At 32.5% G+C, this 23,750-nt stretch overlaps 1 protein-coding gene across 13 annotated transcripts; it reads left to right on the top strand.

Moving 5' to 3' along the window:
• Nucleotides 1-839: 839 nt before the first annotated feature.
• LOC114185194 (alpha,alpha-trehalose-phosphate synthase [UDP-forming] 1) lies at nt 840-23,531 on the top strand. 13 transcript variants are annotated; one of them, XM_085673173.1, is made up of 20 exons: nt 841-1,081; nt 12,123-12,277; nt 12,765-12,852; nt 13,060-13,212; nt 13,421-13,518; nt 13,637-14,025; nt 14,722-14,836; nt 15,009-15,110; nt 15,523-15,673; nt 16,665-16,753; nt 18,077-18,125; nt 19,074-19,174; nt 19,638-19,825; nt 20,403-20,520; nt 21,863-22,030; nt 22,100-22,222; nt 22,304-22,391; nt 22,474-22,604; nt 22,692-22,790; nt 23,012-23,531. In XM_085673173.1, exons 3-20 carry the CDS (start codon nt 12,807-12,809, stop codon nt 23,411-23,413), a joined length of 2,610 nt encoding a protein of 869 aa, XP_085529299.1. In that variant the 5' UTR covers nt 841-1,081; nt 12,123-12,277; nt 12,765-12,806; the 3' UTR covers nt 23,414-23,531. The 13 variants fall into 13 exon arrangements, with proteins under 13 accessions (XP_027928575.1, XP_027928574.1, XP_085529299.1 ...); XM_085673170.1 differs by having other exon boundaries at nt 13,054-13,212; XM_028072774.2 differs by having other exon boundaries at nt 840-1,081; nt 12,765-13,212.
• Nucleotides 23,532-23,750: the final 219 nt, after the last annotated feature.

Raw genomic sequence — 23,750 nt, 5'->3', positions numbered from 1 at the left:
ATGTATAAATTAAATTTCAAATTTTCTTTATATTTTCTCTTTTTTCAAGTGTTTAAAACTAATCTTAATATATTGTTATTTTCCCATAATTTATGTATGTAGTTTGTGAAAATTTAACGTGTGTTTGGGAAGATGATGTAAGTGTGTCTATTCTTTCATTTCCACCTAAAAACACTTATTGAAAAAATAAACTAAAATGGAATCAATTCTCCAATATTGAAGCAATAATTAGTTACTTTTCATTCAATGTAAATTTTTTACTCTTAATTGATTTTAGACACTAAAATCAAACACGTAATGATTTTACATTAAAAAATCAATTATAATCAATTTTACATTTTCAGAATCAAACGCACATGTAATGACTTTAGAAAATTCGCATCACCGTTATATCAAAAACAATTTCTAACACACGTTATTATATGCATTAAAAACAGAAGAAAAAAAATATTGTATTACTTACAAAAATAATTTTTTAACAGTTAAATTTTGATTTTTCCCTATAATATGTGGTGATATATTTTAAATAGTTTTTTTTATTTTCTATATTTTAAAATTATTTAAAAAATACCTAGGACTAGAAAATTATCAAAATTTAGTTATAAAAATATTACTTTTCCCGTTAATTATCACACCTACACTTTTTATCATGATTTTCTTTATCTTTCTTGATAACTATTTAATTTTTGAACTCACTGTAACAGTGGATTTGTGTTAAATATAAACTTGATTAAGAAAAAGGAAATTTAAACTTTTAAAATAATAATAAAAAGAAGAACAAAATTCCCTCCAATTGATTGGGTAGGTGAAAGCAGGGTTACTCTACTCTACTCCGCCCCCCACACCTCTCTGCCCCGCCAAAAGGAATGCATTTGTGACGAATGACGATTCCATGTCTGCAAAATGCGCACTTTCTCTCTCTCCTTCTCCTTTTTTATATAAATCCTTCCGTTTACCTCTTCCCTTTTCAGAAGAAACCTCAATTCTCTCTTCTATTTCTCTCTCCGCAAATTGCTTAACCTCTTCAACGAAGAAGAAGAACAAGAAGCATTTGTACTTGCTAGAACTTCGCGTCATTCAGGTCAGATTTATCTCACTCTCTCTCTCTCTCTACATGAAGCTTTCTCTGTGATATGATTTCCAGGTGTTTGAATCGGATAGTTGATCCGACGAGCGCCTGAGACTGTTGCGTTTCTTAATTTTCGCGTTCTAGTTTCTTTATGACGATCTTGCTCTGCTATACTCTCTGTGACTTGAACGAATTCAGAACAAGATTTTGTTTCTGTTTCGCTAACGAGAAAATTTGAAAACAAAAATGGGAAAACGAAAACGACTTCGTTTCGTTTGCCGTATCTCTGTTTTTTGCATGCGTTTTTTAGTTTGATTTTATTAGTGGAATGAAATGCAATTTTCATTCGTGCCGAATTTTGTGCGAGAAAATTGTAAGTTTGTTGTTTAGGTCATTCGTGCCGAATTTTTTGTGAACTAAGTAATCCGTTATCCCGTGCATTAGAATCACTTCATAGTTAGCATGACATATTCCAATGCAAAAGTAAACTCTTCGGTTGGTGGCATCGTTGACGCGTTATTTAAGCCTTTGTGAAGTGAAGGATGAAAAATCCAGAACTAGTTATGGTCAAATTGCGTGGAATTGTTTATAGGAGCTTCTCCCGGTAGATATTTTGGTAGAGATATAGGAACAAGAGTACCAGAGGTGACATCATGTTAGCGACTTTGTGGTCCCCTACGGTGTTTGTTAGTTTGTTTCTTTGGACTCGGAGCGTCTCCGAGAAAAATCGCCCACTTGGTTCTTGAAATGCCCTTTGCGACCTTGTAGTTTACGATGTGAAGCTTCTTTCTAGAGTGTTTTGGCTTTCCTTTGTGTGTGTGGGTAGAGGACGGAATGGGAACTTAAAAGAGAAAAGAAACATCGTATTATGATACTATAATGCGGAAAAGAAGCGGTAGAAATGAATCGGGGCCATGGCTTCTGAGGATAGGCCTTTAAGTTAAAGATGACTCTTGTTTCTCTGTAGATCAAGCAGCACATGTGACTCACTCAGGCACCCATGTGGTAGCGTTTGTGGATGCCAGGAATGATGGACCCTGCAAAAGTTCAGGTTTCTACCGTTTTCTAATAAGATAGATTAGTTAGAAATACTTTTCTCTCAAGGTTCAACACCCGCCTTCATGGTCAAATTATATGTGTGCACAATGCATAATCTGCACATCTATTGTTCGTGGTAATGGAAGTGCTGTTTTTTTTTTTTATATAGAAAATACTTATTATTAGTAGCTTGTCCGTGTTTCGGTAGAAGTTTTGAACATGTTTTAGAGAGTTTCAATAGATGTTTCTTGGATTACAAGATAAAAGATGACCAAGGAAAAGATTGTTGGTTGCCAGTAAAACTTTTTTTACATCTTACCTGGGCTTAACTCCACTTAGTAACTTCAGCTTCACTTAACTAGAATGAGAATTCAACTTGGGTGATTACGGCTAGTATGAGACTAGTCCTGCACAAAACACCCAATCAGGAAGGTTATGTTATGCCTGCGGCTTCGCATCTTAGGAGAGCAAGCTATCGTTCGAGGGAAAGTTATGCGTATAAATAGCCATCTTTATTCAATTGCAATGACCTATGTGTTTGCTACTGGGAAGTGTTTTGATTCCTCAAGGTCTATAGATTTTAGTTCCTCCCCTTCAGATTGTACGTACGTAGAGACTAACTTTCCCGTTTTTTCTTTTGCCTTTCACTGGTCTCAGTTTCGTACTTTTCTTTCTTTTCCTTACCCTCCGTACCAAAAAGGCTGTTCCGTTTCATTTCATACACACACTTTGATAGGGCATTGTGGTGAACCACACTATTGGAGAGAATAAAAATCTTGAGAGTCAATTATCCAATGGATCTTTTAGACCAGTACTGAGAGCAGATACACAAGCAAGTTGACTGCCACTGCCTCAGAAAAAAAAAGTATAAACTGATGAATTAATATAGTATCTCTTGGTTCAGGAGCTGCGGTGTAAGGTATTGCCTGTCCACTCATGAAAAGGACATGAGCTGGGTGTAACGATTAACAGTATATATACGAAATTTTATACAATTAAATTAACTGTATTAATACCTTTATTCTCTTTCATTTTTCAATTTTTGCCGTCCACTTCAACTTTTTGTTGTTGAATTTATTCTCATTATTTTTCTCGATCCTGTTATTACTGAGTATTTAATAAAAAGCATATCTTAGCACTTAATTAACCAACGTAAAATTACATAATTAAAATAGTAAAAACATCAAATTTATTAAAAATAAAGTATGAAATTTGTTAAATAGAAAAATTAGGGGGATAACAAATGAGGATATGCTACAACTAGCTAGGAAGAGAAAAATATATTATATTACTTTATCATGTATGCGGGTATATTTAATCACTCTCTAAATACCAAATACCAGGAACAATATTTTTTTAGATTTTTTGTTTTTTATCAAAGTAGTTGTCCTTGTAATTTTTCTAAACTATTTTTCAACAATGTTTTTATATATAACTAAGAACAATTAATATAAAACCATTTACATTGAAAAAGAAATATATAAGATTTGTTGATTCGTTTTTTAATTTTATTAATAAGTTTATAACAACATTAAATGATCGATGTTTTGGAAAGAAGGAAGGGAGTACATAATCTTTTTCGTAATTGGTTCGATTTAGTATGCTCCAATAGGGGTAAACATTTTTCGCTGCTGGAATCGAACTCGAGTATGAGGTAAACTCTCTTGTTGTCCTTAGTAGTCTTCACGGTTATTGGGTCCCACATTAACTTCAATTTTTTGTCTAAATTTTTGTTAATTATTTGTTTATTTTTAATATTTAAAATAACATTTTTCTCGTTGTTCTTAGTTTTAATATTAAGTACAATTTCTTTTAACACAAAAGAAGATAAAAATGGACAAATTAAAAATAGTTTTTCTCTTTCTAGCAAATAAGAAAAGAATATTTGAACTTTCATTGTCGGCAGCATATTCAAATTTTAATAATAATAATAATAATAATTTTTTATTATTAGTAATAATATTTACCTATATATATATATATATATATATATATATATATATATATATATGTAAAGAATTCTTCTTTTTAGTCTAAATTTGCTTTTTAATTTTATCCTTTAAAAATATTTAAATAAAAATAATTATTTTAGTAATATTATCTTTTTATGCCATATGTTTAAATTTAACAATTTTTTTGGTTGATTTTTATTTTAAACTTACCTATTTTTTAATTGAAAAATTATTTACAACATAAATAAAAGTTACTATAATAAAATTATAAAAGTTGTTTATATTTAATTTTATAATAATAATAATAATAATATTTTTTACTATATAAAAAGAGATTAATCTATAAAGCAGATTAATTTTTTATATACAGATTGAATAAGTGCTAAAATTTTGAAACTTTCAACTTATTTTTTCCTAACTCAATTTTCTCTCTCTCATTGATAGTTTCAAATTCTTTTGATATTAAATTTAAATAACTTAAACAATATCTTAAATTTAACTAAAGTCATGCATTAAATAAATAAATTATATAAATAAACATGTATTGAAAATATATTAATATAAAAATAACAAGTTTTTTAACAACAATTAAAGTTTAATTTGATAAACTAAAATAGTATGATGAAAATGCATGATACATATAATAAAATTGGTTTTTGAAAAATGTGTGAATTTCTGTTTTGTTTTCGTAAGCATATTGAACTATTTGAGGATCGCATATACTCATGAATATTCGGATATTCAATGTTAGTCTATATCATAATAAAATAGAAGGGAAATAAAAGATAATTTGAAAAGTAACTTGATGTATTGAATGCGAGTTAAATTGTTAATTGATGAGTTATTGTAATCTTGTATTCAATCTTTTTTTATCTCATTTTCATTAATTTGTTTTTTATTCTCTCTCCACCCCCTCTCCTCAAAATGAGGAGGGACTCAATTATCTTACTTATTTATTTGACAAAATGAATTTGATAATTTAACATAGATCCGTTTGCTCCCTCATCATATATACTCACCGTTTTGTTTTGCTATGTCTCTTTTCTCTCTCAATTACATCACTTATCCTTCTCTAATATGATTTTTTCTTTCTGCCGCCTCGGTCCTCCCTTTTTTCATATCAATCTACCTCAAAATACAATAGATCTCTATCAAAGTAGGTTATCGATAAAGGAAGTAATTGTCTAAAACATTCCTATGTCTTGCTACTTCGTTTTCCTGTTATCGCGCGGTACTATCTGTCGAATCTACATTCCTCTTCTCTCTTTTTCTTGAGGTGTCTACTAGCCAGAGAATATTTTTCTTTTCAAAAAATAGAAAGGAAGAACTTTCTTTTTCTTGGTCATCATATAGTGCAACTTTCTGCATTCCACTATTGTGCTTAAAACTGTCATTTTACTTCAGATGCTACGACTAATTATTCTCAGTATTTCTTAAGGAAGTCAAGCCAACTTTTCCTGAGGATGCTATTGCATCCCTTTTCAGCTCATTCTTTCTCATTTTATCTTAATACCTGAAATTCTCTTTAGAAATCCGCGGTAAAGAACCGTGGCTGGGTTATTATCCAAAATATTAAGGAATATAAGGTTAAGTGATCAAGTTGGAAAAGAAAAATGAGGAGAGTTCAACTCGTTTCATTAACATTTAGAGATACTTGGTTTTGAGAGTTTAGAAGAGAGGGATATAAAATTTGTTTTTCCATTAACACCATGGATAAATAAAAATCCAAAATATTAATGGGATTAGAACGGTTTTTCCATTATGAAATGTCCTTTCCATGATAAAAGTGCACTTCTGTTAAGCTTGTTGAAGTGCTTTATACGGCTCTTACCAAAAATGGAAATGCTTAAACGGCTCGTTCGTTTCATTGTTTAAGAAAGATATCCCCTATAGTTTGGGTCTTGTCACACCCCTTCTATAATTGGGATACATATAGACATGTTAGTAGATATGTTTTTGTTATTTTGTTTGAAAGTGGGACATGCTACAGTTGCTAGAGGGAATTCATTCAAGGGTACTGATATTTTATTCAAGTATATAAACTGGTCAGAAATCTATTCAAGATTCTATGTTTTACGCATTCCGAGTCGAATATTGGAAAAATCTAATTGTGATTTGAAGTTGAGGGAAAAGTGTGTAAACAGGAAAAATATAAAAGAAGTCTTTGTTTGGATTGAATAATGAGAGTAAAATAGGAAAAGAAAAAGAATGAGAAGTTAAATTAATTGGATTAAGGAAAAATGACGGGCCAATGAAAGATAAATATTGGGAGGGGATTTGAAAGTTTTAATTTTGTACTCTATTTTCTTTATCAACTCATATTTTCTCTTCAATCCAAATAAATTCTTTTAGGAGAATACACCTTTTTTAGAAATTATCATAGGATAAAATATTTAAGAAATTTCATTAATATTTAAATTTCAAATAAGTTTTTTTGTTTTCAAAATTAGTTTTTGTGTTCTTGTAATAAAAGAACTTAAAAAATTGCAAACTAACATAGAGAATAACTAGGATAGCATTATCTAAATCTTAAAAGTTAGAGATTATTGAGATCACTAAGTAACATACTTGAAATCTAATCTAAGTCTATAACTAGACTCAAACAAACCTTTCTCCTCTATGAAAAAACCATGTATTCAATTTACATTTGAATTAAAGCAAACTCTTAAACCATGATCAAGTTTTAATGACTTGGTTATTACATGTGCAATTTGTTTGTGGGCATGAAAGTGGATTAATTTTACACTTTCGTCCCTTGTGAGCTTAAGAAGAAATAATATGACATCTATATTGTTAGAATATAATTAGTTGTTACATGGAAATCAACTGTTACATAATTCTGAAAATTAGTATGATTGGTGTCTAATTATTAGGTGTCTTTATTGTAATTTTTCTATTCAATAGTATAAATACATATTGTGTGGTCTGCATTAGACACAAATACATCCAGAACATATACAATTCTATATATATATTTGTTATGACCATGAAGAACAAGATTCATTGAGAGCTTAATAGCTCAACAATTGTATAGTAGAAAATAGTTGTGCCTTTACTAAGACCATGACTAAAATATATTAAAATTCTACCTGTCCAAATAGCTTGGCAAACACAAGAAGTGACAACTACAAAATCAACTTCAGTGGTAAACAAAGTGACTATTAGTTGTTTCTTAGAAGACTAATAAACAATAGAAAGACATAGCCTAAAGTACTCTTTCCATTATCCAAATCTCTAGCATAATCAGTGTTTATAACCAACCAGCTCCTCAGCTTCCTTTTTCTAGAACATCCAAAATCTGAGTCTCTTATATCTCTATACTTTCTTGGCAGCCTGGAGATGCTTTTTTTTGGACGCTCATATATATGCTTGAAAGACTAATAACAAACTTGATATTAGAGCGAGTAGTTGTTAAGTACATCAAAATGCCAATTAGCTGCTTGTATTGAGTGTTGTCCACTATAATTCCATTCTCATCCCTCATGAGTTTGCATCCTGTAACAATTGGATTATGGACTCGATTGTACTTATTCATATCAAACCTTTCTAACACTTCTTAGATATTTCTTTTGAAAGATAAAAGTACCTTCGTAACTTTGCAAAGTATCTCATTTGTTCAAGATTTTGCATATCAAACTCATGCATCATGGAATATTTAAATTCTTCATTGCCAGTAAAAATAAGATCGTCAACATAGTGACATTGTCAAGATTTTACCTCCATCTCCTACTTAGACAAACAAGGTATGCTCGTAAGGACATCGTTTAAATGTGTTTTTTTGTGCAGTGTTTTTAGTTTAATAGTGGCATCATGAACTAGGTTAAAGGGCTTGATCTTACCAAAACTAGTAGAGAAAATATGACAAGTGAGAATGGATTTGTGCAACTAGCGATTCCAAAATTTGATGGTATTATGATCATCGGTGTATGTTCATGGAAATTTTCTTGCAATCAAAAGAATATTGGAGTCTCGTAGAATATGGGATACCTGCACAGCAGAAGGAGCTAAAGTTAGTGAAGCACAAAGGAAAGTCACTGATGATGCAAAGTTAAAAGATGTGAAGGCAAATAATTATCCTTTTCAGGTCATCGATAGATCAATTTCGGAAACCATTTTAAATAAAGATATGGCTGAAAGCATCTCAGATTCTTTGAAACAAAAGTGTCAAGGGTCAACAAAAGTGTAGCGAGCACAATAGCAAGCATTCCAGGCACTCCAGAAGGAGTTTGAGATGCTCATCATGAAAGAGGGAGAATATGTCGATGAATAGTTTTCAAACACTCTTACCATCATCAACAAGCTACAAGTCAATAAGGCAAAGATGTATTGGGCAAACTTAAATGTTAGTAACTGCATTTAATAGCGTTGGTAGAAGTGTCTTAGAAAAATGCAGAAATCAGGAGTGCATCTAGTAATTACTATAGCATGCACTAGAGTTCATTAATTATAATTTATGATTTAGGTAGTGGTTGTATTGAATACGTATAGCTGAAGGACCATATCTTAAGACCTATAAATTAATCATGTACTGCTCATTGTAAAATATAATAAGTTATAATATATAAGAGTGTTTATCCAGAGACTTGTTTATCAACAAGATGTATGATATTGAAGTCATTGAGAAGACATTGAGATCCACGATACCCAAGTTCAATTACATGGTGTGGTCTATTGATGAATAAAAAGATTTGGATGCACTTACTATTGATGAGTTACAAAACAGTCTTGTAGTTCATGAATAGTGGATGAAAAAGAGTAAGCTTTGAAGGTTACCTTTGGTGAATCTTCAAGAAGTTTTGATAAATCTACCATTGAGTGTTACTATTGTCATAAACTTGGACACTTTTAATATGAATGCCCTGTAAAGGAATCAAATTCAGCAAGTTATGTTGTGGGTGATAAAGAATTATTGTTGATGGCATGTGAAGGATGAAGAAGTTATCATGGAAGAATTGTAATTTTCAGACTCTGGATGTATCAATCACGTGTTGCAATCAAGATTCTTTTTTGCTGATCTTGATGACAGCTTAAAAAAAATGTGACATTGGGAGACAATTTAAGCTTGGTGATGAGAAAGGGCCGTGTTATTGTACAGGAGAAAATATGAAGTTTGTTTAGACTTGTAAAGCTTAGATGGTCAGATGTGGAGTGTCAAAGTCGGACTAGATCTCTCGTAAGAGTTTCGAAACAACATTTGAACAAAAGATTAAAACATGTTTTCTTCTTTAAATTATAGGACTAATTCGATTGCACTACACTTTTCACCTCCCATCAACCAACTATACCCATAATGTCCCAGGAATTACTAGCAACTAGTATGTGTTAACATTAGCCCCATATTGGATTGTTGAGATTACGATCTCACTAGGTATGATATTTCAGGCCATACTGTCGATGTCTTCTGTACGGAGCCATAAAATTTGTGGTACCTACCTACCTGCACTGCATGTTTGACAAATCTATGGTTTATTGGAATTCCCTTGTCATCGTGTATTGCTTTTACGGGTGGCCATTCCTTTTAAAAGTTGGATCTCTCGTATCTGCCTGCAACAATTTAATATTGCGAACTCCCATTGCCTTCACTTGGCAGAGAAAACTTTAGAAAACGCTGCAAATCTTCGTTAATAATTACTACTCTTGTCGTTTTTCCTTGGACCAACATGCAATTTGTTTATTATCGTAGTTTTCATACTCCTTATCTTTCTAAATTTCTAATTTTATTTCTTCTTGTTTACTGTAGACAGTTCTAGTATTTACGATATAAGACAAGGCTGCATTCAATATTAGAAACTAGATGGGCATGCATTTCTAATAGAATATAAAAAAAAAATTTATATTTTCAATAGAATATTTTAGTATTCTAATCTACTTACACGATATTTACATAAAATAATCTTAATTTAATTTCAGTTTCGTACAATTTTAATACAGATCACTAAATATCACTAGTTACCTAACCAAATTAAAAATTAATAAAAAAGAAACTCGCACCTCTTCCCTCTTCATCCTTTCCTTCTCCACAGCCCTCTCACCCTTACACCCGTGACCCTACTCAATCTTGTGAACCAGTCATCAATCTCCTATCCCTTCCAAACGGTTCCAGAATCTCCGCTGTGCTGCCATCAGTGATGACTCTGGTTCTCGTTACTCAGTTAGTGGCTGCTAGGAATTCAAAATAAATTTAAAAAAACATACAATGAATAAAAATGACTAAAATATATTAATAGAAGTATCTATAGATATTATCTAATTTAAGATTTTAAGATAAAAATGATGTCCTTCTCTCATTATTTTCACGAGTCATTTGTACCGAGTTTCTCATTGTCTTGTCTCGAAAAAACCTCAGTTGACGTGGACGATTCCACTTTCTCCTCTGAGCCTTCAAAGGCGCGTCTAAGTGAAAAGCCATCTCAGGGAAGCAATACAATGAAGTTCCAACCCGGTTCACATCATCAACCTTTTGGGCACTGAACAAGAAGTCGACTTTCCCATCCTCAGTTTTACTCATATATATACCTCTTTGGACAAAAACAAAAAAAGGTCCAAGGGAGAGTCCTACCACACTTCATCTCAAATTATGGTTGCCAATTGTACTTCAACCATTGCATGGCCCTCTATGTCCAATGGAAGCTGAAGTAAAATGTAGTCATACACCTCTGATGACACTTTTTGTGGTGTTTGCAATGCTTGCTTGATTTTAGAAATGGAACATGATATTTGAACATTATTATATTTTTATACTTCAATTTTAATGCCTCTAAATATTATTATTTTAAAATCATTTTATATATTTTATTAGTTAAAAAAAATAATAGAAAAGAAATAAATGTCAAATGATATTTTTTTAAATATAAAGAATTACTTACTAAATTATTTATTAAAATATTATTTACAGATAATAAAACATTACTAGTTATTTACAGATTATAAAAAATGAGGTATGTCCATAAATATATTTTTATCTAATTTGATATAATTACCATTAATTTTTTTATCACAAATATGACAATAAATTTAAGACTCTGAATTTTAAATAAAACTTAAATTATTTTTTATGTTAAAAGTAATTTAAGAAAGTCTTATAAGAATTTTATATTAAAGAAAGAATAGATACAAAATACTACGAATATTTACAAATTTCAAATTAAATCTCTATGTTATAACCATACATGCCTGACAAAATTCAGTTGAAAGCTAAATCAATATCAACCATCGTATTTGGAATATTAGTTGGAGATAAAAATCTACTTTGACGGATATCAAGTACCATTGGTGAATTTTATTATTATTTTGGTTTTATTATTAATGGCGTAACATTTTTAATTTATAATATTTTGTTAAAATAATATTAAAACACTTATTCTTTGCTGGTTTCTTTACTCCAAAAGATTTCGGCATAGTGAGGAAAGGACTTGCAGTATTTTTTCTGTTTAATATATAAAAATACCCTTATCGGAAACATACAGTTTACATTTTTGATAAATTATTTTTAAAGTGTAAATTTCTAAAGAAACAAAAGTGTTATTTCTGACGATGTTATTTTTCAATATGTAAACGGGATGTTAAAATTATACTTTCCTGTTATATATCTTTTAGAAACTAAAAATTTTTTTGGTGAACCCTCCGTGACTTTGAGAGTTGGGAGCATGGGTTGGTTCTGGAACGATTTTCACCCTGATTAACTTATCCAATTTTTGTGTAAATATTTTCATTCTTTGCTTACAAACTCATTTCATAAAATTATTGTTTAAGATAAATTCTATGTAGTTGTAATATCATATTAAAACTCAATATTACAAAATAATTTATAAATAAAATTTACGTTATTTATATACTTTGAATTTATGTACGTAATATTGGGATATACAGTATACGGGTCAATTTATATACCATTCGGAGTAAAATATTTTCTTTCTGTTTTCAACACAATCTTGGGTGTCACCTGCATGGCAGTGAGGCTATATGTGCCTTAAAAAGCTAACACGAGGATTCTACCGCTTTCTCTCTTTTCTTTTTGTTGTTTTCTCCCCTCTCTGTTAATTCTTTACCATTTGATTCTGCAGATTGCCCACTCCCTACGTAGCCACATTATCTGACTTAAACCCTTTGGCCCTAACCCAGCTGGAAAATTGACTCATTAAGCCAGACGTCTTTGTTTGCTTTCAGCGTCCGCTGATTTCCGAGGCGTCTCCTGAGCTGGCCTTTTGAACTCGTTTCTGTAATTTTCACTATTCTATTACTTCATTAAGTTCTCTCATCAGATGGACAGCTCTTACTTCTTGAGTATTTCCAATATTGCATCCGTGCAATATATTTGTCATTTTTATATTAAAAAAACTACCCGGTATTTCGACTGCCTCCTCTGTTTCCATTGCTCTGCTTTGTTTGTATCTTATTTCCATGAATGTATCAAGCGCAGAGAGATGCGGGTATTCCATTTGCATAAATAAGCTAACCAATGTGAAATTTCCAACTTAAATGCCCACCCTGTTCATCCCTTCTTGCTGCCTTCTGTAATTTCGTGAATACTGTTTTCTTCTTATGGCCTATATTTCGTTTTACTTTTCATTGTTAGAAAATTTTCATTTGGCACTGGAACAACTGTTGTATTTAGATGTTTAATTTCTTTCACTTCTGTTATAATCTATTCTGTTAGAGGCTGAATTGGGGATGTTTCGTAATTTTTGTTTGTAAACGAAATGCAGGGTAGGAAGTTTTACTACTTAATATACTGATATTCAACGTCAATGGTTGGATTCCACAGTGACCATAAGGCCGGGAACAAGTTCAATGGTAATTCTAATATTATTCCGGATCGTGTTGAACGTCTTATGAGACGAAGAGAGCTTTTTAAAAGCAGCAAGGCATCTCTTTTGAATGAGGCTCCTGATAGTAATAATAATAATAATAATGTGATTACTGAATATTTTGAGCATGACCCGCGCTTAAGGGAAGATAATAACTCTGCTGCTTCCTATGAACGATTACTGGAAGGAGTAGCGGCGGCAGTACGGGGCGAGAGGGAAGATGGGAGACCTTTCAAACAAAGGCTTTTGGTGGTGGCCAATAGGCTGCCAGTCTCGGCAATTAGGAAAGGCGAGGATTCGTGGTCTTTGGAGATAAGTGCTGGTGGCCTGGTGAGCGCACTCTTAGGTATGTGGAATGTTTGTTCCTTTTCTTTACCCTTTTAGTTTGTTATATTTCAAGGTATACTGTATCTGCTCTGAAATTTCCATATGATTTTTAAACTATAATTGGATTTAGAAAGTGGTTTCCAAAGTATGCAATTCTTATATTTTTGCGCTGAACTTGGTCCACTAATTTACAACGAATAGTCTAACACCTCAAGTTCTTTACAAAGGTGTGAAGGCTTTGGAGGCAAGGTGGATAGGTTGGGCTGGAGTTAATGTGCCAGATGAGATTGGACAAAAGGCACTTACTAAAGCTTTGGCTGAAAAGGTACTGCAGTTTATCCATTATGATGTTTGGAACTTTTGGCATTTACATTTGTGCTTTTCATCAGTAATTTCCAATATTTTAAGTTTAATCTTTCTCTTACTTGTTACCTGTGGTGCAGAGGTGTATCCCAGTATTTCTTGATGAAGAGATTGTTCATCAATATTATAATGGCTATTGCAACAATATTCTATGGCCCCTTTTTCATTACCTTGGACTTCCACAAGAAGACCGCCTTGCTACCACACGTAGTTTCCAGTCTCAATTTGAAGCATACCAGAAGGCAAATCAAATGTTTGCCGATGTTGTAAACAAGCACTATGAAGAGGGTGATGTTGTTTGGTGCCATGATTACCATCTTATGTTTCTTCCACAATGCTTAAAGAATTATAACCCTAAAATGAAAGTTGGCTGGTTTCTTCATACCCCATTTCCATCTTCTGAGATTCACAGGACATTGCCTTCTCGTTCAGAGCTTCTGCATGCTGTTCTTGCAGCCGATTTGGTTGGGTAAATTGCAGTTTTATCTTCATAATAGTTAATAATGTATTTGTCAATAAGTATGAAATGTTTACCTGTACTGAATTCACGCTTAGGACAAGATAAATCACTCGTTATGCATCTGGGGTAGCTGTCAACCATCCGACTTGAGCATTTACTTTGGGGACCAAACTGCATTTGATTGAAAATCAAGTTTTTCTGAACATGCTTTGGCTACGACCACGTTACATTTTGTGAACATGAAAAAATCCAAACCCATAACTATGCTTCATGAAATTATTATGAACAATTTATAAAATATTACAGTAAAACAGAATTTCATTTAAGCTAACATTTTAAGATCTGACCTTGTCTCCAGTCAATTTCAATAAAATTGAAACAGGAGCTTCCAAGAGCCATGGTGATACATACAGCATTGTTTCATTATTAGTTTCCTTTGACTAATCAACAGGTGTAAATAATAATTGCAGTCAAAATAATAATGTGTGTGTGTTTTGGTGATAATGTTCAAACAAATGTGGTGAAATTACAGTATATTGCCTTCATAGCTCCATAGGTTCTAATATTTGCAGTTTAGTTTGACATTCTTTCTTCAAGCATTAAACTTTGTGATTCTTTTTATTGATCATTTTCTAGTTTATTCATTTTCATTTTATTAAGTTGCAACTGCTTTTGACGTGGATAAGTTTAATTTTTGTTGATTAGTTTTCACACCTACGACTATGCACGACATTTTGTCAGTGCATGTACCCGCATACTTGGACTTGAGGGAACGCCTGAAGGTGTTGAGAATCAAGGGAAGCTGACTCGAGTAGCAGCAGTATGTTTTCCCAAAATTCGTCCTTATGTACATTTAAAATTGTGTAATAAAAGTTATACTACAAACTTTCATAAAACACTTTGATTGAAACTATTTTTCTTTAGCCTTAACCAATTCCATGCTAAACTTGAAAATTTGATTTATTTAATTTTGTTTTACCATTGTATGTCAGTTTCCAATAGGTATCGACTCAGAACGATTCATACGTGCACTTGACCTTCCTCAGGTGAAAGGTCACATTAAAGAATTACAAGAGAGATTTAAAGGGAGAAAGGTGCATCTCTTACTTTGTAGTAACTGCATTTCTTAGTCACATTGTATTCTAAATGTTGATCCTATTAATTGAGGATGACTCTGATTTGTAATTTTTTTTTTCTATTATAGATTACTGATTATATAGAGTAATCAAAGTGTAGGACAAATTAAATACTATGAAATTATAGATATGGAGTTCCGCTATGCTTTGTACAGGAGTTAATTTTTTTTCCTTTGAAATAAATAGATAAAAAAGAAACACAAAAAGACACCTAGGGGGTTAGCTACTACGGGCCAATGGCCATATAGAACCATCCTCCTTATAATTAATTCTTGTAGCAAAATGGGAAATGCGGAATGACCTTAGTACCAAGTGCTTAACTTGGTTCCTTATCATTTGACTATTACTAATCCGTTTCATGGCTTGACAGGTTATGTTAGGTGTTGATCGTCTTGATATGATCAAAGGAATCCCTCAAAAAATTCTGGCATTTGAAAAATTTTTGGAAGAGAATCCTGATTGGCGTGATAAAGTTGTTCTGCTTCAAATTGCCGTTCCAACAAGGACAGATGTTCCTGAGTGTATGACATTTAAATATTTCATTTATATATATGTGTGTGTGTGTGTGCGTGTTGAAGAATTGGATGATCAAAAGGACAATCTAGTGCTGTTCCTTCGTAGTTTATATTATGTTCTGATATTTATTTGAGGAAACAAGTCCTTTTATACAAATGGAGAAAAGAAAAGTAAGAAGAAACAAACCGTTTGAGTTTTCTTGTATTGTACAATAGTATATATGCTTAGTGACTTCCATATTGTATTTTCACATTCATGTTTAAATAATTTTATTAACGAGAAATTGTTGAATGAAAAGTGGGCACACAAAATAATTATGCCTTTTTATTTACTCTACATTCTATGTATTTTGTGATTTTAGCTGTGTGATTGGCCAAGTTCTGTTAGGCTGTAATGCTCGTGTTAACTATTTATTAGGTAGCTATACTTTATGATGTGATAGTTTTATATGAGGTGTGGCAGACCTGCAGGAAGTAGTTAAGGAATTACTTTGTTGCTTCAAGAGTTTTGAAGGAGAAAAATTTGTTGTTACGGGAAACCTATGTAGTTTAGTTATTGTTCTTCCAACATAGTCTATAAACTGATGATTCTAGTAAAAAAAACAATTTGTGTTGTCAATTCTCGTCCAACATTTGGGGTGTTTAGTTGTACAATTTTCTCCCCTTGTTTTGATAGCATGTGTTAAACACTTGCTCTCTTTAAGGCTTGAGCAATTTGGTGGTGGAAAGGATCAAACTCTTGACCACTTGGTCATAAAGGTCATGTACCATGCTAAAGATTAAGGCTCCTAAAAGCTTAAGCTATTAGGTAGAGCTTTAAACTGGTTTTGTATTCCTTATAGTTTGGTATAGTTTTGCTCTAGGAATATGCTTAGCTGGTGAATGCACCAACTTTACAAAACTATTAAGCAGTTTCGGTGGAAGACTAAGAAAGTTTTATATATCTTCAGCAACCATCATTTGACCATAATTTTTTTTATATCTTGCATATGAACAGATCAAAAGCTTACAAGCCAGGTCCATGAAATTGTTGGTCGCATTAATGGCAGATTCGGAACACTTGCTACTGTTCCCATACATCACTTGGTGCGTTTTTAATACAATGATCATATGATGGTTCACTAAAAACATGCTGATACAATGTCCAATACAATGCAAGATTCATTTTTTCTGTGAATGTTATATCTTGTTAGATTTTCTATTTGGACATATAAACTGTAACAAACAAACCTTCATTGAATTCACATAAATTGGAAAGCTGAAAATGAGTAAAAATGAATTTCAAGTTGGTCTGAAGATCTTAGCTATATGTCAAATCCTCTGTTGATTAGTGCATAATTCAATTTATCAATTTTACCTTTATTCTCTCGGTCTTGTATGTGTGTATCTGTTGTTTTGTACCAGACACCCAGCATAGGTGTTTCTTTCAATGTTATTTTGAACTATCACGGTAACGGGCAAACATGTTTTAGTTAAAGTATTTTACTTTGCTTCATTTGTTCTTATTATAACTGGGCAACCTACGGTTGCAATAATTTCTTTGCACATTAGAAGAATGATATCTTTTCAGATTTGGATGTGGTATATATGTACTTAAAACAAATGTGGTGCTTAATTTTCAAGGGCAACACGGGAAATTAATCCAAGTGGGTTGATAATCAGCTGTAGACAACAGGACTGATTGCAAAGTTGTCCTTTTCTCTCTATTGAATAAAAAATTGACTTCAATTAAATTGTTGGACTTTACACAATTGATGTATTAAAGTAACAAGGACCAAGGATAGAGGTTTAATTCACAGTAAAGGTTGTAAACTTGTTCAAGCTTGTGTCTTGTATTTAAAAGTGCCAAATTTAAAGCTTAGGCATGATTTGTTCGAGTATGAAGTTTTAGTTTCCCTTGTTTGGTTTGTTTTTACTTTTTGATTATTTTTTAAGTTTATTTGTTCTATATTTAGCTGACAATTTTATGCCAGTCTATAAGATAAGAGAGCAAAAGACTGAGTGAATATTTAGATTTAGAAAAGTAGTAGATAGTAATAAATAAGATTACAATTCACTAAATAGAAATATAATTTACCAAGTAATACAATACATAACTTGTCTAAAATTACAGGTTTTGAAGTTGAATATGTAGATAGGGAGAAAACTTTGAATGGTAAGCTTGAATTTACATTTTTTGTTAAGCAAACAAGTTTGATTTATCATTTAACAAGTCAAACTCAAGTCCTGGAAACTCAATTAATTTACACCCACATTCATAGCTATGTACCTTTATTGTTCGATAAGTCATGACATCAGATGTAAATAAAATTTGACATTTTTTACGCCTATTCTGATGATCAATACATCCCATATTAATTATTATTCACATTAAAATGCTACAGCTTAATGAATTTGCTATGCTTGCAGGATTGCTCTCTTGATTTTCATAAACTGTGTGCTTTGTACGCTGTTACGGGTACACTTTATCTGCTTTAAGATTTATTTTCTTCTTTGCCAAAGTCCATTGAATAACTTCTAATGTCAAGTCAATTTGCCTTTAATCAATTGTCAGCATGTTTTACTACGATAGCTTCATACATTTGTAAATTCATACTTGTTTATCTGAAATATAATGTGATTGTTTCAGTTTGAACATCATAATTATTGTCATGTATTAGACATCACCTTTCCTCTAAATCTCTTCATTGCAAATGTTATTTAAATGTATAAAGTGTTAGAAACTGCTTAAGAATGTGTTAGTATATAAGGAGATAGGAGAAATTTATTATGATTGTTAGAAAATTAATGATTTATTTAGTTGGGCAGAGCGGTTAGTTTGATATAAATAGCGGAAGAAGATAGGAGAGATTGTTATTGTAAAGGTTTTCCCCTTTCGAACATCTGAAATTCCCAACAGTGTGAAATGAAGTTAGGCTTAAAATATTACATTTTGGGACAACATATATTGGGAAAAGATGGAAGTACGCCACCAAATAGGTCTAGAGCACTGGCCTATTTATTATATGTTAGATGTCCCACATCGATTAGAGATGAGGCAATTTCATAGTATATAAGTGAGGTGCAAACCTACCTTACAAGCCAATTTTGTGGGTTTTGAGTTAGGCTTAAAACCCACTTCTAATGTGGTATCAGAGCCATTATTTAAAAAAAAAAAGCCCACCCATTAATTTCTAGTCCTACGACTAGAGATAAGGCAATTTCATAGTATATAAGTGAGGTGTAAACCTCACCTTACAAGCCGATTTTGTGGGATTGAGTTAGGCTTAAAACCCACTTCTAATATTATACATTTACCTAAATTCTTAGTTGTCTTGAAGGATTAAGGGTTATTTGCTAATGATATTCACTTTTTTATTTAAATTTTCTGCTAATACTGTGTACATATTCCCTGTCTCTTGCCCAGATGTAGCACTTGTCACCTCTTTAAGGGATGGGATGAATCTTGTAAGTTACGAATTTGTGGCCTGCCAAGATAAAAAGAAAGGGGTTCTCATTCTCAGCGAAGTAACTACTAGAACTTTATCGTGTATTTGTGATTTCTTTTAATTTATCAATGTGTGCTCTATGTTAGTGTTCAATAATTATGAAATATAGTCTATGGCTTTAGGTAATTGTACCTGTTAGAAAATGAGGCGTAGTAAGTTAAATCCTTAGCAATTGAGCAACTCACCTCCCTTATAAACCTATCAGTATTTTAAAAATCTGGTCTTAAATTCGTACTAGTGGTCTCGGCTCTTATCTTAAACTTTTACAATTTAAAGTAATTTGGACAAATTAGATACAAAGTTTCATCGCTTATTCCTGTAGATTATAGGTCTCTATTTATAGAGGGCTCACAATGCCTCTGATTTATGGTTTGTTAAACGTAGCTTTTGCATATCTTTCTTTCTTTCTCTTAACTTGATATCTATGTTCAGCTAGATGTTAAAGTATCCTCTTGATCTAACATTTGGTATTCTCTATGTAGTTTGCGGGTGCTGCACAGTCACTTGGCGCTGGGGCAATTCTGGTCAACCCTTGGAACATCACAGAAGTTGCTGCTGCAATTGACAAGGCTCTGAATATGAAATCCGAAGAACGAGAGAAGAGACATAAGCATAACTTTAAACATGTAACAACCCACACTGCTCAGGAATGGGCAGAAACTTTTGTGAGGTATGCATGTGCATAGAGTATTCACGATATCTAATCTTATAAATCATAACTTTGTGATTTACAATGAGGGTGGTGCAGAGCACAATTAACCTAAATAAAGAAAGATTATCAAATAGTATAACCATACAAAAGATAAGGAAGGCTGTACAAACTAATGGATTTGATAATCTTCCTTTATTTTGGTTGATTGTGCTCTGCCTCTTTCTTTAGTCTGCTCTTCTGTCTCTTAAATATCCTGTACTGTTTTTCTTAAAGAAATAAATAAAACATGATTTTATTTTCTTGATTTTCTTAATTAATTATAATCTTCCTTTATTTTGGTTCATTGTGCTCTGCCTCTTTTTCTTTACTCTGCACTACTGTTTCTTAAATATCCTGTACAGTTTTTCTTAAAGAAATAAATAAAACATAGATTTTATTTTCTTGATTTTCTTAATTAATTATACTTACCACAAATATGATGGTTATTTACTAGTGATGCTGTAATTTTAGGAGTAGGAGAAAGATGTACAGATACCTGATTGTTTAGAACTAGATTCCCAGTACCGCAGTAATCCTTATCTTTTGAATTTTGCAGTGAACTAAATGATACTATTGATGAGGCACAACTAAGGACAAAACAAGTTCCACCACGGCTCCCGATGGAGACTGCAGTTGAACGTTATTTGCAGTCAAATAATCGGTTGATTATTTTGGTAGGCTGTCTTATCATGAATCTTATGACTTCTTTGAAAACTGACCTTTAAGGTCCCTGACAAACCTTTATGTTTTGTCCAAGTTCTAATGTTCCCTTTTAGCTACTTTAGAAAGACAAAAAACACTAGGTAGTTTTATAGATGATGGTTCAGATTTGGTGAAAATGAATCAGACTTAGTTCATAGATGAAAACAAGGAAGACTTAGTTCATAGAGGAAAATGAATCAGATTTGGTTATAGTGTTTACTGGAATGAGTCATCTGTTGGAAAGGGGAAAAACTACAAGTAATTACTCATTTTCTCACGAAATCAACAACCTGTATGTTCTTTTTCAGTCTTTTGAACCAAAGCAAACTCTAAGTATGGGATAAGATGAATAAATATTAAAAATAACTCCATTGTAAAATGTGGACGTATTTAGCTTGAAGATAACAAAATTTATTAGACATCGAACATTTTATCTCTTTAGGAAAGTCTAATGGGGAATTTTTCTAGAACCTGGAAGAATTTATGGCACATTGTTATTATCTGAAAAATCATAATAGACTTGGCATGATGTCGTTGTTTGTGGAATGATGAACAAAATTCCTAAACCCTAATTAGGGAAGATAGTCGTTGTAGTATTTCAACTAAATAACTTGTGAACGAATACATCATTCTTAGATGTAAAAGTAGTCAAAGAATCAAGGGAAGTCAAGAAATTGTTAGGATAGAGCGCTTACTACTAGATCAAAAACTATAGCCGTTAGTTAGGACGTGTTGAGAATAAAGAAAATAGGGATTGAGATTAATCTCCCTTGTGTATAAATCACACATAGGGTAATCTATTTATAATAGAGAGAAGTACAAGTAAAAAGAGTAACTGAAAATAAAAAGATTAAATAGAAGATGTTGTTTGATATTGTGGTTATCAATATCTAACAATATCTTAATAATATAAAACAATATCTAACTGGACGCAACTCTCTTTACTTAAGGGTGTAACAGCCCAAGCGCCACGATTCGATTGTGACCCGGTCTACTTGGCCTCTGCCACAGGACAATTGATGTCACCTGCAACAGAAATGATGTCATTTTAACGGTATTTATCCAGACCTGGTTAACCGTGGGAACTATGTTTTCAAGATATCAAATGTATGTTAAGTGTGTGCATTTATGTGGATACTATGAATCTAATTCTAAAGTTGCGTTTCCTGTATTGTGTGAAGCCCCTGAATAAAACTTCTCCATTCAAATACTCGCATATATTTTGTTAATTTCAGTGCTTCACTAATATTAAACCATGAACACTTTGTCATAATTTTTAACACTTTCCCTTCACATTGGTGATACGCACTGCAGGGTTTCAATGGAACTCTAACTGTACCAGTTGAGAGAAAAGGTGATCAGTATCAAGAAACGGAACTCACAGTGCATCCAGAACTGAAACAACCCTTGGCAGAACTTTGCAGTGACCCAAAGACCACAGTTGTTGTGCTTAGTGGAAGTGGTAGACCAGTTCTAGATCAAGTAATTCTTGGTACATTACTTTCTTCTTTATGAACTACTAGATCCAATTCTAACTCATCGCTATTACAGAACTTCAAAGAGTATGACATCTGGCTAGCAGCGGAGAATGGGATGTTTTTAAACCCTTCTAAGGGAGAATGGATGACAACAATGCCAGAGCAACTAAATATGGAATGGGTTGACAGCGTGAAGGTGCTTATTTGAAGTTTCAATGATTTTGATTGTCTTTCTCCTTCACAATATTGACTTACATTGATGATCCCTTGGTTGCAGCATGTTTTTGACTACTTCACAGATAGAACACCTCGATCACATTTTGAAGAAAGGGAAGCTTCACTTGTATGGAGTTACAGACATTCAGGTGCTTGAATTCTGTTTTGGTAAACCTCTTTTGTATTTTTCCTGCTGTATTTCAAATTATTCATCCCATCACCTTGATATAGATGTTGAGTTTGGAAGACTACAAGCAAGGGACATGTTGCAGCATCTCTGGACAGGGCCAATTTCTAATGCTTCAGTTGAAGTTGTTCAAGGGAGCCGGTCTGTTGAGGTGCGAGCTGCTAATGTTACAAAGGTAATGTCTTAATTTATTTTTCTCAGTTCTTTTTCATCTGAAAATGTTTAGAATTAATATATATACACTTATCTTTCATTTAATCAGGGAGCAGCCATTGACCGTATTCTAGGGGAGATAGTCCATAGTAAATCCATGACAACACCAATTGATTACGTTTTGTGTATAGGACATTTTCTAACAAAGGTGAGTTAAATTTTAATTTGATCTCTGAGAATTACTTTTGTTATATGTTGTTTTTCTCTGTAGGGAGAAATTGTGTTTGTTTTAATGCCCTGTTGAGCGTGCATCATGTGACAATTTTAGTCTGGTCATATCATATCCTTGAACTTTTTACCTGATTAAGCCTTAATAATGCCTTCTACCGTAGCATTTTAGGCTAGTGAATCTAACGTTATCTGATGCAGCAGGATGAAGATATATATGCGTTTTTTGAGCCAGAGTTACCTTCTATTGGTGTGGGTCTTCCACGAAGTAAGGTAACAGAAGGAGTTAAGTTTCCTGCGGAGAGGATATCATCGTTGAAGATTCCAGCTAGTAAAAATGGAGCAGCAAAATCATCCCAAAATAAGGGACAACGTGTTGTGCCAAATTCTGAGAGGAAAACAAATAATCATGTGTGCCGTGCGCCACGTCGTCCAGCTCCTGAAAAGATATCTTGGAATGTCCTTGACCTGAAGAAGGAGAATTACTTTTCTTGTGCTGTTGGAAGAACACAAACCAATGCTCGGTATACGCTTGGATCACCCGATGAAGTTGTTTCATTTCTGAACGAACTAGTCAACGCATCTCCGTACTCTTATGTCTAGAGTTAACAATTACATACTTCCCATATCAATCCCATTTCCTTCAACTGCTAATATTTCAAGAGAAAGTTGGCCTTTTTGTCTCAATATTAATTCTTCATGATTCATCGGGTTTCATTTAGTCGAATTTGCTTTTCATTTTCACCCCTCCTAATAATATGCTAAGTTTGCCTTCCATTCTTTTTACACTTTATTTTTGTCTACGGTCATAATTTGTTAAATTTACAGTCCAATCTTTCTAGATTTTGCAGTAAACAAATACCCAGAAATGTATTTCCCCTGCTTTAGGAGTTGTGGATTCACATTCAAACAGAAACTTAAGTAAAAACTTAAAACAATC

Source organism: Vigna unguiculata, chromosome 5, assembly GCF_037176805.1.
Source record: "Vigna unguiculata cultivar grain cowpea cultivar isolate G323 ecotype 2 chromosome 5, ASM3717680v1, whole genome shotgun sequence".
In the NCBI taxonomy this organism is placed as follows: domain Eukaryota; kingdom Viridiplantae; phylum Streptophyta; class Magnoliopsida; order Fabales; family Fabaceae; genus Vigna; species Vigna unguiculata.
The sequence above is the reverse complement of the archived record's forward strand: the minus strand, read 5'-3'. Positions and strand labels throughout refer to the sequence as shown.